Here is a 17,066-nt window from a genome sequence, read left to right on the forward strand (position 1 = left end):
CTGCTTCTGCTCAATGTGATACTGTTGCATTCTTGCCAGAAATGCCACAGATAGCGGTCACATGCACGATGTGTGCTTGCTTGTGTGAATGAATGTGTGTGTGTGTGTGTGTGTGTGTGTGTGTGAGAGAGAGAGAGAGAGAGAGAGAGAGAGAGAGAGAGAGAGAGAGAGAGAGAGAGACATGCAGGGTGTATACGCGGACAGGGAAAAAAAATTCCTGGATTTTCCAGTTAAAAAACACACTTTTTCCCAGGTGAAAATACACTTCTCCCATGCTAAGTGACAGTATACTTTTCCTCGGAACTGTAAAACTTATCAATCCTTTAAATGGTTAAGGTTTTATACACCAGTGTAGAAAACGAAACTAAGAAAAAAAGACCATGGAGGCTGGATATTTTCATATTACGAAAGTATAAATTCGAATTCCACCAAACACCGCATGTTACTTTCTGAAACACTGAAATCGAGACTGCGATGCAGTTTTGTAAGCCACTCATAGGTCATGTCACGTGATCTCGCGAGCCGATACAGCTGATATTCAGGGTTATACAGCTGATATTCAGGGTTTAGGACACGTGATATAGTCAGCCAATAGCATTATTACTGTTAGCGCATACACACAAATAGGAAAAGTTAATGGTGTAAATTAATATACATAGTGTTGCTGTAAGAAAAGCACAGCTTTCACATATAATATTGGCCTCGACGATTAATAATCTTCAAAACAAGCTAAACTTTCACATATAATGTTGTTATTTTCGCGCGTGTTACACTTTGAGATATATCACACAAATGTGGCAGTAAAATTTTTGATACCGACATAAATGTCTGATCTCCCGGGCTCAAAATTTTTTCTCAAAGGTCTTCCTCAAACAGTTGATTTTTGAATGAGAGTCAAACACTCTGTGATTTAAGAAATTCATCGCACATTCTCGCACTTAGTCCATCTTGAGTAAAAAGAAATTTACTTCGAAAGTAACGCTTTTCAATCAATCATTCACAATATTTTCCCGCAACCTGTTAGAAAGAGATTCGTTTCAGCAGTTGGCAGAGAGTGCCAGATAACAGGCGTCACCGCGCTCGTGCAGCTACGATGACACAGGAGTTCTGTATGTTCATACGTGTAAAACATTGAAAGATCATACATTATGTCATAAAAGAAACAAGACATCAGAGAAATTTCGTGAACCAGACTAAAATGCATAATTCGGCTTAAAGTGCACTGTATTTTCCCATGTTTGGTTCTTTATTATGGCATAATGCCATATGTGCTAGAACATGAAATGCAGCAAACACTTGAAACTAGCCAACAGTGTGGAATTAAAACACTTCGTTTCAAATAAATTGACTACCTCAGCGGAAAAGATTAATAAAGCCATATTTCTTTAGCAAACCGACAAAAATATCTTCATTGTCCCGCAAGGTGATTAATGCTTGACTGAAATTGCCGTCCGGGGCAGATACCCCGGTTTGCTCCCAGTGAATATGGCAGCTTGCGCACCCCAGTAAATTTTTTCCGGGTAGCACCCTGCTGCTTGCTTATACAGCCAACAGCCACACTTTTGTAGCCAGAAGCGGGAGAACGTACATGCGGGACTCAACTGCGCATGTGCATGGGCTCGCTCGCAACTGCTCACACGAATCTAATGCAAACAGTTGTGACGTCATGCAGATCGGAGGCCATTTGTTGTTATGAAGCATTGCAGAGTCTAAAGCCTTTGACAGATTTTGCTACTGGCAGACACTTGTATGAGCACTGTGTTTCTTTGTATACAAGGCGCATTTCCTTTGCAACTTAAGTTTTATTTTAGTTCTTTCTCTCGTTTATGTTTTATTGCTCCAGTCCTTTGTTAAAGTATTATTTCTTCCCAGTCAAAATTACAAAAATTTAATTGAAAACTAAAACAAAAGACTATCCTGGAATTCTAAAAAATTTCCGGGTTTTTCCCAGTTTTCTCCCAGATGAAAAAATTCCCGTTTTTTTCCTGGATCTCCCGGTTGTCCCGGGTCGTATACACCCTGGACATGTCATCTTTATGGTCAGTAGCAATCTAACCTTTTCACAACATTGTTGACATTCCAACACGGACTTGTTTAATGTATGCATTTATATATATGTAAATTAAAGCTTTGTATATGTGAAATAAATCTATAACAAAGTCCAAAAACTGACTGCAAATAAATAAATAAAAAAAAAGTTTGGTGTAATCTTGAGTAAGTTTTACAGTAACACAGTTATAATACAGTGGTACGAAGCTGGAAGTGAGAGGATATAATTTGAGGAGGAGGATGTAGATGTGTTCCGAGATTCATATTGCTAGGAAGCAAGGTTTCAGGAGGAATAAAAATTAAATGGAGGTTATTTTTTAGGTCAATATCTGTATGGCAAACACCAATAGGCCAATATCTGTATGGTAAACACCAATACACGCACTTGGGTGTGAAAAGAGTTTATGCTGTAAAGCAAGCTTTGTGTTACACGGGATATGTTAAAGTTGCACACTGATGTTAGTTTATTTCAATAAAATGAAGCGCATTTGGTTGCAGGTGGGGGGGGGGGGGGGGGGGGGGGGGTATTTCCTTGGAGTTGCAAGACAGATTTAAAATACCTCCACTGATTCCAGAAATAACCTTCGAAGAAGGGAGGCCTCTTGAAAGAAGTGTATAAGGCCAAGAAGAATTGCATAAACCACCACTATTGCTGACTGCCAATAAAATGTTGGTTCTACTAAGTTCGTTATTGTCAGTTACTACCCTCTGAGTTATATCTATTATTTTACAGGTATTGTACGATTTTTCTTTCGAGGATATGAGTACATAGCATAAAAATTGCCAGCGACTTCCACAATTTCTTCTTCTTATGGTCCATCCTTTATAACATATAAACTACTTCTGAAGAGCTAAAATGCACTAGAACAAATAAAATGTCTATAAAACACCACACTATAAAACATACTTGCAGTGAGACAGTCACAATTCCTTAAATCAATCACGCACAGCCTCTGGCCTGCTGAGGAGCACAGCAGTCCTGGGTCCGTGGATAAACCATGAAAATCCGCTGAATTAAGCCACACACAAACAGACCAAGCCTGCTAGCAAATCGTTAAGACTAGATCCGATAAGCAGGGCCTGCACATTAGTGGGAACCAAATGGCTTCAGATCGGCAGGCCCGATCCGTCACACATACCCTCAGAAACAGCTTCCAGTTTTGGCCCACCGTGGAAATCCACTCGTGTGACCGGATATTCACGAGCCACAGATAGCTTGTTGATGAAATGAGACCACAGTGATCAATCCATACAACAGATAATGTGTTCAAATACTTTGAGAATCAATAATAATGAGGATAGGTAGCAACTCACCGTAATTATGGTTGCAGAGGCACAGGCAATCACACACGCACCAACTAAATTTTCAGCCACAGCTTTTTTCAGAAAACAAGAGAACAAAGACATTCACACAATCACTCTGACACAACTCGGGCACACATGACCACCACCCCCCTCTCCAGCCACCAGATCCAAACAAATCACTCCTCATGCCTTCCTGCCGCTCGTCGGCAGCTGCTAGGCTGGCACACAAGAAGTGGCGCCGGCACTGACTGCAAGCCCAGCCAGCAACGATGCATGAAACCTCAGTAAACAAACCATTTCATTTACTGAGACAGAAACAAGATTTTTTCAGTGTTTTTTTTTCCCAAATTTCCCTGACATTTCCCTGATTTCGCAGACGTGTTTGAAATTCCCAGAACCCGTGGCAACCCTGTTATAAACAGTTTCGAAGAATTTACTTTGACAATGATGAAGCAGTGCAAGCAGAAGTGAGGTTGTGGCTCCATCAACAAAGTCAAACATTTACAGAGACTGCGTCAATAAAATGGTCTCACGTTCATCTCTATGATGACTATGCTGGGAACTAAATATGTAGACATGAAGTGTAAAGATGTAGAATGTTATAAAGTTTGTTTTGTTTAAAAAGCTTTAGGAGTTTTCACATTAAAAAATTGGTGCCATTACTTTTCAGCAAACCTCATAGAAGCGTTAGGAAGCCTCCTTGGAAACTTTTTATCTAGAGCATATGGAGTAAAATGTGAATGATAAACAGTACACACAGGATGAGGACGAAAGATTCTGAAACATTGCATCACAGAAGAAATTTGACAATTAGTTGGATATATTGGACAACTAATAAAGAGGCTCTGAATTGAAATGCAGAGAAAAGAGCTGTTCCATGCTACTTGATTAAAAGAAAGGAAGTGGTGATAGAACCTATAATGGGGTATCAAAGAATGGTTAATTTGGCAATGGAGGAAGGTGGGATGGTGAAAACTCTAGAGACCAAATATTGAATACGCTAACGAAGTTCAAATGGATGTCGATTACAATAGTTACGCAGAGATCAAGAGACTTGCACAGGATAGACTAGGATGGAGACCTGCATCAAAGCACACTTTGGGCAACAACAACTACACGCACCCATGTCAATTAAATTATTACAATGCTGTATAGGTTATGAAACTTGTTGTATGCAAGTTCTCAGGAGGTACAATATGTTGCTACAAGTTTCGAGTCTCAGTTCATTGACAGGTGATCATGCTGAATAGGTACTACATTATTATATTAAGGCTTAGCCAAATGCTGTGCAGTTGTGAGGTGTTTGTCAGACTTAAATGTAGTGAAGCATACTGTGAAGCAAATTTGTGAAATACGTTAATCAAACTTTCAACATTTAAGTGTCTGTATGATTGTGTACCTTGCCAGGGAGAACCTGAGGACTTAGAACATCAACTTGACACTAAGTGACTCTGCAATATATGTGTGAATAGCTGGATATTTGAGAAATTTCCACTGGATGAATCCTTGGATGCCAATTTACAGTCAACTCATGACATATTCTCTTGGTTACAACAAACACACAATTAGCATTCACTTAAAAGTAATAATCTAAATTTAAAACTGGAAGCGCAAGAAAAAGAGTAAAAGTAGCTGTTGTAAAGGGAGAAATTTCTAGATAATCAAAATTTTCCAGGTACATACCCAGACCCCACCTTCATTGAGATGAAGAAAATTAAGCAATAAATAATCCATCTAATAGTTATGTAATACAACAGAAATTGTTGGTGGAAGTAATGGAATGAGTAGGAATACACAATCACCATATAGTGGATTTGTGCATGCATCCGTATTTCCACCCATTCTACTCCTCAAGAATAATGAACATGTTTGTAAAAATTTTAAAAAGTCACTAATCAATCTTCGCAAGCACTATTTCTAATTTATGACCTTCTACTTTACTATAGAAATGAGATGTCAATTAATCTGTGAGAAAGTCAGTCAGTCATCTACTCACCAATAATTTTCTACAACCTGGAAATCAAATGCATCAATGAACTTCCAGAGATCCTTCTCTTGGTCATCAGACAGGCCAGATGCAAGAATGACAGTGTTACTGGCATCAAAGCTTGCAACGTTTTCTTCCACTTCCACAGGCTCAGTTCTTATATTCTCATTAAGTATAGCCTTAATTTCATCAGTTCGTGCAACATCACTGCAAAATTAATTTCAGAAAGTCCTCTTAATATAATACAAACCAGGCAACCAGATAAATGGCCTAGACTAAAATCACAGTAACTAGACAGTAAAAATTGATATTCCACAATTTTCTTTTCTCTCAATTTGCTTGGTTAACATAAAACTTTTCCTTTGCAGTGGATTATGATTTTACATAATTTACATTTTCTTACACTGGAGAGCACGATCAAGGATAGATCTGAATCTTTACATTCAAAATATGATCAAGATCGGATACAACAACATGAGCTGCCACTCTTTCTATGGAAAAAAGGTCATTCCACTAAGTTTGGCAGTAACAAGAATCCTCCCCCCCCCCCTTCCCAAGGGTGGAAAAATATGTGTGTATAGACGCAAGCATAGGTAAATCAAAATTTCAAAAGTGTTTGCATGAACTCAGAAGCAATGAACGTCCAGGTATTAATGAATCACCAACGTAACACTTACAAACATCAGGCTAAAGACTGGAGCAATAACTATGCAAGCTAATGTACATGACTACTCAGTAAATCACGCTTAAGTATATGGCAGAGGGTTTATTGAACTACCTTCACAATAATTCTCTACTATTCCAATCTTGAACAGCGTGCGGAAGAAATGAACACCTATAATCTTCCGTAAAAGCTCTAATTTCCCTTATTTTATTACGATGATCATTTCTCCCTATGTACGTCAGTGTCAACAAAATATTTTTGGATTTGGTGGATAATGTTGGTGGCTGAAATTTTGTGAGGAGATTTTTCTGCAACAAGAAATGCCTTTGTTTTAATTATGTCCACCCCAAGTCCTGTATCATGTCTGTGACACTCTCTCTCCTAATTCTCGATAGTGCAAAACGTGCTCTTTGAACTTTCTTGATACACTCCGTTAATCCCATCTGGTAACGATTTCTCCAAGAGAGGACAGACAAGCATAGTGTAGGCAGTTCTTTAATACATCCGCTACATTTTCTAAGTGATCTGCCAATAAAACACAGCCTTTAGTTTGCCTCCCCCACATTTTCTATGTGCTATTTCCAATTTAAGTTGTTAGTATTTGTAATTCCTAGGTATCTAGCTGAATTTGCAGCCTTTAGATTTGACTGGTTTATTGTGCAACTGAAGTTTAATGGATCCCTTTTAGCACACATGTGGATCACCTCACACTTTTCATTATTTACGGTCAACTGTCAATTTTCGCACCAGATATCTTTTCTAAATAGTTTTGCAATCTGCTTTGATCTTCTGATGACTTTACTAGATGAGAAATGACAGAATCATCTGCAAACAAAGACAGCTGCTCAGAATGTCTTCTAAATTGTTTGTAGAGATAAGGAACAGGAGAGGGTCTATAACACTACCTTGAGGGTCACCAGAAATTACTTCTGTTTTACTCGATAACTTTCTGTCGATTACCAGAGACTGTGACCTCTCTGACGGGAAATCACGAATGCAGTCACGTAACTGAGATGATATTCCATAAGTATATAATTTCACTACAAGCCACTTGTGTGATACAGTGTCAAAAGACTTCTGAAAATCTAGAAATACAGAATCAATTTGAAATCCCTTGTCAATAGTACTCAACACTTCATGTGAATAAAGACCTAGTTGTGTTTCACAAGAACCTCTTCGAGGTGATTCATAATCTTCAGAAACAATATATGTTGCAAAATCCTGCCACATATCAATGTTAATGATATGGACCTATAAATTAGTGGATTACCTTTGTGTGTGTACTGTGTATTGAACCAGGGACATAGAATCGATGGAGAGGCTCCATCCTGCTGTAGCCCTCAGTGGTTCACAACCCCACAACAGGCCACAGCAGCCCTCCAACCACACTGCTGCTGCCCCACACCCAACACAGGGTTATTCTGTGGTTCTGACCTCAGTGGACACCCCCCCCCCCCCCAGCTCTGCCCTCACCCCTCCAGGAACATCTCATACCAGATGAGTGTAACCCCAAATGTTTGCGTGGTAGAGTGATTATTGTGTACGCATACATGGAGATAGTGTTTGCGCAGCAACTGCCAATGTAGTGCAACTGAGGCGGAATAAGGGGAACCAGCCCACATTCACCGAGGCAGATAGAAAACCGCCTTAAAAACCATGCACAGGCTGGCCGGCACACCAGACCTAGACACTAATCTGCTGGGCAGATTCATGCCGGGGACTGGCACAGCTTCCCGTTTGGGAAGCAGCCCATTAGACCGTGCGGCTAGACACACAGAGTGCAGGCTGGATTAGCCTTACTACCTTTCTTGGATATTGGTGTAACTGGAGCAATTTTCCAGTCTTTGAGTACGAATCTTTCATCTAGCAACCGACTGTACATGATTGTTAAATATGGAGATATTGCATCAGCATACTCTTGAAAGGAAGCTAAATGGTATATAGTCTCAACTGGAAGACTTGCTTTTATTAAGTGATTTAAGCTTCACTACACTGAGGCTATCTACTTCTAATTTATTCATGGTAGCAGCTGTTCTCGATTCGAATTCTGTAATATTTGTCTACTTTGGTGAAGAATTTTGGAAAACTGTGTTTATTAACTCTGCTTTAGCACCAATGTCATCAATAGTATTTCCATTGCTATCGCGCAGATTGTGTCTTGCAACTAGCATACTATACATACGACCAAAATCTCTTTAGATTTTCTTCCAGGTTTTTAGACGAAGTTTCATTGTGGAAACATTATACGCATCTCGCATTGAAGTCCTTGCTAAATTTCAAGCTTTTGTAAGAGATTGCCAATCTTGAGATTTTGCATTCATGTAAATTTGGCATGATTTTTTCACTGTTTCTCCATCACTGTTCTGACCCGTTTTGTGTAACAAGGAGGATCAGCTCCATCATTTGTTAACTTACTTGGTATAAATCTCTCAATTGCTTTCTATGCTCATTCTCTGAATTCAAGCCACATCTGGTCTACACTTACATTGTTAATTTGGAATGAGAGGAGATTGTCTCTCAGGAAGGCATCAAATGAATATTTATCTGGTGATGCAGCTTGTAATCAAATTGTATGCTTATGAGATATCGTCTCAGTTATGTTACTAGACTCTCGATTTCCTGTCAGAGAGGTCACAGTCTGTGGTAATCGACAGAAAGTCATCGAGAGAAACAGAAGTGATTTCTGGCATTCCCCAAGGTAGTGTTATACAGCCTCTGTTGTTCTTTATCTATATTAATGATTTAGGAGACAATCTGAGTAGCCATCTTAGGTTGTTTGCAGATTATGCTGTCATTTATCATCTTGTAAAGTCATCAGAAGGTCAATATCAACTGCAAATCAATTTAGACAAGGTATATGTATGGTGCGAAAACCGGAAAATGACCCTAAATAATTAAAGTGTGAGGTCATCGACATGAGTGCTAAAAGGACTTCATTAAGCTTTGGTTACACGATCAATTAATCAAATATGAAGACCGTAAATTGAACTAAATACCAAGGAATTACAATTACGAACAACTTACACTGAAATAAACACATGGAAAATGTTGTGGAGAAGGCGAACCAAAGGCTGTATTTATTGGCAGAACACTTAGAAGATGCAACAAATCTACTAAAGATAATGTCTACAACATGCCTGTCTGTCCTCTTTTGGAGTACTGCTGCATAGTATGGGATCTTTACCAGACAGTATTAATGGGGTACCCCCATGAAAGTTTAAAGAAGAGCAGCATGTATTGTATTAATGAGAAATAAAGGACAGAGAGTCGTGGACATGATACAGGATTTCTGGTGGCATTCATTAAAACAAAGGCGTTTTTCATTGCGGCAGAATCATACCAAAAAATTTCAGTCACTAACTTTCTTCTCGTAATGTGAAAATATTTTGTTCATGCTCACCTACACAGGGAGGAATCATCATCATCATCATCATCATCATCATCATCATCATCATCAAATATGGGAAATCAAAGATCACACGAAAAGACATAGATGTTCATTTTTTCCGCATGGTGTTCGAGAATGAGAAAGATAGAGAAATGGTGTGAATGTGGTTTGATGAACCCTCTGCCAGGCACTTAAGTGTGATCTGCGGAGTAGCCATGTACACACAGGTGTAGATGGAAGGAAAAAATGAATTATTAAGATGTAGATGGAAGGAAAAAATGAATTATTAAGAGAGGACCATTGTGGTTTTAGGAGAGATAAGGACTTCTGAGATGCAGTTTTAGGACTGCGTCAAATAACACTTGGTTTTCGGTAATGTGGAATGGGCTAAAAATGGTTCCATTCTTTGGCAGTGTGACTACAAGAACAGGAACAAGAAAATAATTCATTCTCTCTATGTGGAGCAAACTGTAGGAATCTGTGCGGTCAGAAGGGTACAAGAGCCTAAAATGAGGGAAGCTGTTAAGGCAACATTACCAACACTGATCCTTCACTTGTGGACTGAAGAAGCAATGAGAGAAGCAAACGACTACCTCAGCATGGGAGTTGTCACGGACAGAATATTAACAAGATATGACTCATTAGTGATGTAGCAATGGTCACCGTTAGTGAACAGAAATACAGTCAAACACTTAATAAAATTGAATGCCTGCTAATTGGTGGCTGTAACACACATGAACAAAAAGAAGACAAAGGTAATAGTACGCACAGTAGAGGTCTGTAAATTGCTTGTTTATTCATTCATACTTGCTCGAGGGCAATGGGCTAGGGTCTCGTCTTCACGAGTATGAATGCTCGGAGCAGAAAGGCTGTAGTCAAACAAGGTACCATAGGGAGTGCAGAGGTCACTCAGTCTGGCATGCTTGCCATGGGGCTGTTGTGACTAGTGTAGTAGCAACTCTGTACGTTTGCATGCTTGTGTTGCTTCTGCTATATTCTCTGCTGCAGATGGGACAACACTCAAATTAATTTAGTTATGATGTACTCATATATTCCTGAATCGCAGAGTCTAAATGTAACAGCACTAATGATCCATAAGAGAAAATAACACGCCTTATACAATAACAAAAATTTGGAAATGATTTAAGGGGGGATGCAATGGATTTTGGTCCAAAAAATCAATTTTTCAAAAATATTATTTTCTTGATCTACACAGTTTGATCTATGTTGTGTGTGAATTTTATCATGACAGCAGCTTTAGAAATGCTTTTAAATTGTTGAACTGATTAACTCTGCACTGATGGCCATTTCCACCTTTTCCGACATTTGGGAAACTGCTTGCTTCAGAGGAATTTTTGTCAGTGTGAAGCCTATTTTCTTTTGATATCTTTGGCTGCCATCTATATCTTTCCCTGAAAACTTTCTTGCATGTCATTTATTTACATTCTGACAATACTAACACATATTAGTAGGTGGAAGGTTGAATTCACAAACCTTTACATGGAAGTCAATATTTATGCATAATGGGTGGTGGAACAACTGTGTTTAGGAAATGGAGGTTTCATGGAAATTGGTTTACCAACAGAAAAGAGGAAGCAACTCGAAATAAAGATCATAAGCTCTCAGCTTCAGCATCGAATCAACAGGATAAGTGTACAGGTGTGTGAATGATTTTGATATGGATTCCACTGGATTCAGACTTACTGATTTAGATATATCTTTGGCTTCCCTCTGACAACCATGCCTCCATCCTTGCTACCCTCCCTATTTTCCTTTCCCTGTTGCTTCATAACCTGGGTTGTGAGTAACTGAATCTCCTTTCCCTTCTTCCCTTTCTTTCCCCTCTCTCCACCCTGATGAAGGAACATTTGTTCCGAAAGCTAGGAACATAAATTTTCGGTTTTGTTTTGTTTTGTGTGTATGTATCGGCTGTACTGAGCTGAGGTAAGTACTGGCCAGCCCCTCTATCTCTTTGAAATTATGTCTAAATACTGCCACCAGTGTGCAACAAGGAAAATGTCCAACAATGAAGACAGAGAGAAACTGTGGCTAGAAAAGCATGCAGTAGCATGCTCTAAAACTTATAGTGGCTCAAGTGGGGGCATGGAAGCTGCTGCAGTTGTGAGGCTGTTCTCCAGATCTGAGGACCAGTATGGTGTTAGATATACTAAATACCTTGTGATGGGGACTCTTTGTTCAAAGCTGTAACAGATAAAAATCCGTACAATACAACAATAGAAAAGTTGGAATGTGTTGGTGACATCCAAAAGAGGCTTGCTGGTAGGCTTTGTCACTTGCGGAAAGAGAAGAAAGGTGTAGTGCTTGAGGATGGAAAACTACTAGGAGGAAAAGGCAGGCTTACTCTGAAACTGATTCTCTTCAGTTATTTTATGGGAGAGCTATCAGGAAAAACACACACAATTTAGAGGCAATGAGGAGTGTTGTGTGGGCAATTTCTTTCCACAAACTATCCATTGACCAAACACCAATGCACAATCTGTGGCCGAAAGACAATTGGTGTAAGTTCAACATAAGAAATGAGACATATTCACATAAACACTCATTACCAGAACCTCTTATGAACACAATTAAGGTCACATTCAGGCTTCTTGCAAACCCTGGTTTATTGAGGAAGTGTCTTTATGGAAAGCCACAAAATGCAAATGAAAGCCACAATAATTTAATTTTGATTATATGCTCGAATAGGACATTCTGTGAACTTGAAGTACTCAAAATAGGTGTCTATGATGCAGTTTTATGTTACAATAACGGAAACAATGGCAGAATTGAAGTGCTGAAGAGAGTTGGTATAGATGCTGGTGTGTTTACAACAAGAGCATTTTACACCATCGATGAGTGCAGGGTCAAGAAAGCTAACAGATCAGTGTCTTACCTGTAAATACAGGCCATGCAGATTCGAAGAGGAGAGTGGAGAAACTTGGAGGATAAGGAGTATCAGTTGGAAGATTTTAAAACTGAGGTAATCTTATTACATGTAGAAGTATGAGAAGAAAATCTTTTTAACTTCATTTTCTCTGTTTTACACTTTTATGTTATTAGAAGCCTTTTCTCAAAAAGTATATGCAATAATGCTACGAAATTTTCAGGAATTGTTCGCAAAGTGTTGCTGGCTCTCTGGAACTACAAAATACGAGATCCTGCAATTACATTCTGAATTTTGCACTAATGTCACACTAACCAAAAAAAATGTTAATTTTGGATGTGCAAAATTAAAAACTCTGTTAATGATACAACTTGTACCATAAATTAATAACTGTAATTCAGTGGTCTTATAACCTTCTCAGGACACTAAAAAAAACTTTCAGATTAATTGCATGATTAGAATTTGAGTTATGGCTTTTTATAAAAAAGACAAGACAATAAAAAATTAAATATTCAAATTTCTGGCAAGATATTAATCCTGCATATTTTATCATATTTTTCCGTCAAAACACAGCTCTTTTGCTTTACACATACAAAATTTTAGATGTGTACATTAATAAATATGGTTGTAATCATTTTTAAAATAAATATTTAAATTTTCCATTACATTGCCCCTTAAAGTGTCACACAAAAACTAGTAACTACCAACTTTTGTAATGATGATCGGTTCCAAAACGAAAAATCACGTTTACAATTCGCATAAAGGCATGTGAGGCAAAGAGCCCATTGGATACAATTAAACATTTTGACATGTCTTGACCACAATTTCATTATTCCAATAAGCCATATGGGGTTTTAACATTATATCACTATCAAATATTATAAAAAATACAGAAACAAAACTGGTAACAGTGGAAATACAGGAGATGTTATATTTTTACCTATTAAAAGAAGTCATAATACAGAAAGTTCAAATATGGTACGAAGCTTACCAAACACTGAATCTCATTACACTGAGTCAGTGGACACTTGTCCATAAGGGCATATACTATGAAGTCAACATTTCTTTGCAACAAGCAAGGGGACTTCAAGGGTCAAGGTTGGTGCAAAGTGGTTAAGGCCATTTGGTGTAATGAGGAAGTTATTTGTAAACAATAAGTGTTTATTCATTTACATCATATAAATAATTGCACCAGAAAAGAATACATGAAATTTACAAAAAGCATTTCTAAAATACATGTCTTGGAATGCAGTAATTACATTGAATAATATGTGGTGCTACATACTGCTATGTTTGCTACTAAGAGCAAAATTTCATAACAGGTAACAATTGGATAAGCATTATACAGGAAAGGAATGGCTCACAAAATTGTTCCCCCAGATGCACACTTTTAAGCCATACATTAGTTAACCAATAGCAAAATAACAATCCCCAAAATAACTTCTTATGAAACTAGTGTGTAATTGACAAACAATAATAATAGCATTGACGTTTGTGCACCTATCGTAATTGGTTTACATTTGCCATCTTTTCAAATTCATGGAACCTGAGCTAATTCTTAAAGTCTTAAAATAAATGTATAATGAAACATACATTAGAATTATACATATTATGCGAATTCAAGTGGCATAATAAAGAAAGGGAGGGAGGGGGGGGGGGGGGGGAGGTGAGAAGAAGCAGCTAAAGGGAAATATAGGAACAGATTTATTTAAAATTGGCATATACTTAAAATCACATTTTTTAAACTGGCTGAAACAACACTGTTTATCATGATTAAAATCTACTATAATGAAAGCACTTTATCATACAACAACTATAACTCCGATCATTATACTTTTATATTTCATCTGGAGTACCCATTGTTTTATATTTAATCTCTAAGAATTATACCGGATTCCATGAATCTGAAAATATGTAACATGAAAATGAAAATCAAGTACGATAGTTGCACTAATGCCAGATGCCACTGTTGTATATTAATTATGCACTAGTTTTATAGAAGTAATCTGGATGGTTGCTGTTTTACTATTGATTAACTGATGTATGACATTTTAAAAGTTTGCATCTTGGGAACAATTCTGGTTTCAGTCATCACTTCCCTTATAACACTTATCCGTTTGTTCCCTGCAACGAAATTTTACTCTTAGTAGCAGACATAGCAATACATAGCATCATCTATTATTTCAATTTAATTACTGCATTCCGTGACATGTATTTTTAAAATACTTTTTGTAAATTTGATGTATTCTTTTTTGATGCAATTATTTATACGATATGATTGATCAAAGACTTATTTTTGTTAACAACTCTGCGTGAACCTTAATTCTTGAAATCAATTTGCACTTGCTTCCTGTGAAGGTATATTGACAAGATACTACATATCCATTTGGACAAGTTTCTACTGACTCATAGCAATGAGATGCAGGATTTGGAAAGTTTCATACCACATTTGTAATTTCTATATTAGGCTCCATTTAACTGGTGGAAATGTAACACATATTATGTTTCAACTGTTACCAGTTTTATCTTCGTATTTTTTACAGCCTTTGACAGTGATATAATGGCCAAATGCATAAGGCACAGTGGAATAATAAAACATTGGTCAAGACATCTCAAAGTGTTTAAAACAAATATCACATTACTGTTTTCTTCTAATATTGTTAGCTTTATTCATTCAAACTTACATATGTGAATTTTACCATCTAAGAAATTAGTAATCTAACAGGAAGAAAATTGTCTCCAAATGATTCTCTGTTATTGTTGTAATTACAATGAACTGTCAGAATACCATTGTTTCAGTTCAAGTCTGCTGCACCTATCCAAGATTAGCTTCAGTGTCACACTGAAATTTCCTTCACTTGCAGTATTTGAAGCTGTAACAAAAATGGTTCAAATGGCTCTGAGCACTATGGGACTTAACATCTGTGGACATCAGTCCCCTAGAACTTAGAACTACTTAAACCTAACTAACCTAAGGACAGCACACACATCCATGCCCGAGGCAGGATTCGAACCTGCGACCGTAGCAGTCGCACGGTTCCGGACTGAAGCGCCTAGAACCGCTTGGCCACCGCGGCCGGCGAAGCTGTAACACAAAACATTCTTCTCACTAAATTAGATTGCTTGTGAAAGTGACTACTGTTACCCCTCTCAAGTGGATAGTAATCACCACAACCATCCATTAGGGTTACTCATAGGCGTAGATTGAGTATGACGTGGCCCACATTTATTTTCTTGGTTGGTAAGCAAACATTTTCTCAGTGGCCTTAAATATTTATTTAAAGATATCATGAAAACAGAGTAAGGTATTGCTGTCACATAATTATAATTTTATTCTAGTTTATACAGAACTGATAATGCATCACAAATTTGATGCACAGCATTTAACATCTCATCACTATCAGAAACTAAAGACATTTTTAATAACTGGAAGAGCACCCACAGAAATGTTTCTGTTCTGTGAAACATCCACACTTCGATTTTCTCCTGTATGAGAGGGTGACAGCACTCATAATATCTATAGTAATAGATGATAATACTACATGTGTACTGTACGGCTAAAATATGAGCAACACTGAAGCCTGTGTTTTTCAATTAAGTACAATTTTCACCTGCTGGACACGCAGCACGTATTAGCAACAAAATTGGGTATATAGCAATTTAAATATGCCTCAGAATCTTCGTGCACTGTGTTGTTATGACTTTTCAATTTATGCACGCATAACAAAGCAAACTGAACTGTAGGATACTTCTCACTTTCAAGCACTTCTTTTGCATCTTCAAAGGGCTCTAAAAATGTAGTTCTTTTGTAGAGGTGCTGTTGCAACCAATAAGTTTTTCTGAGACGCACTTCTTCACAAGCATTACATTGATTTTATCATACTCCCTAACTAACAACTCTGCCATTCTAAATAAGCTGTTCCAACTAGACTCCATTTTTCACTTCTAGCTCGTCTGTAATAAATCCACATCACCAGGTTTCTTCTTGAAACAGACAGCGTCTTTGTCAGCATAAATAATGGAATAAAACACTTCAACCTCATTTATCAAATAATTGTCACCAAAAATATGTTTCAGGACTGTGTTGAAAACGTGTGTAATGTATACATACTGCAGAAAGGATTGCAAAGCCTTGCATATATGAATGCCTCAGTCAGAGACAAATGAAATCTTATTAAGATGCTGGGGATTCGCTCCTCAGTTAAATGATCCCTCACTGTAGGTCTTAGTAAGTTCCCCACATTTTTTCTTCTCATAAAATTGAGTTGTCACCAATATCAATTTCACAGCAGCAGCCACTTGATAGATAAAGTGCACAGTAACACAATGTCAACACCTTTTTGATATATAATGGTCCACATACTCACTGTAAATGCACGTGCATTCACATCTACAGCCTAGACAATGCTGGATAACACACTCGCCCGTATTTAATAAGCTTGTCTTTCAATGCTTCGTGATCTTGTTGTAGGTGAAACAAGACATTGGAGATGTTTATGCAGCCCAATTCTGAATCAATGTTTACAAGCTCCGGACAAAGCACAAAATCCTCCACCTGATATTAATAAAAATAGACGAAGATCTTTGGCACACAGTTCTATGCACTTTTTAGCTACTGTAACTGTCACTGAAATTGGTTACACTTCACTTCAGAACTTACACTTTATTGTGTTCTGCAGGCAAGTGCTTTCAGATGTATGGTTGGGATCCGTAAGACAATAAAGCAGAGGACCTGCCACCGTACATATTCTTTATTTATGACAATTTATGTAATTGTAATTAATCTATG

General features: G+C 37.7%; 1 protein-coding gene across 1 annotated transcript in view; it reads right to left on the bottom strand.

Annotated features, from left to right (window-relative positions):
- The window catches only part of LOC126187966 (BRCA1-associated RING domain protein 1-like), a 157,907-nt gene that overhangs the window by 32,613 nt on the left and 108,228 nt on the right, over positions 1–17,066 (bottom strand). Inside the window, exon 6 of the mRNA XM_049929348.1 lies at positions 5,351–5,548. Within this exon, the coding sequence (XP_049785305.1) occupies positions 5,351–5,548 (198 nt within the window). The remainder of the gene's footprint in view (positions 1–5,350; positions 5,549–17,066) is intronic.

The sequence above is a fragment of the Schistocerca cancellata genome, chromosome 5 (assembly GCF_023864275.1).
Source record: "Schistocerca cancellata isolate TAMUIC-IGC-003103 chromosome 5, iqSchCanc2.1, whole genome shotgun sequence".
Lineage (NCBI taxonomy): Eukaryota > Metazoa > Arthropoda > Insecta > Orthoptera > Acrididae > Schistocerca > Schistocerca cancellata.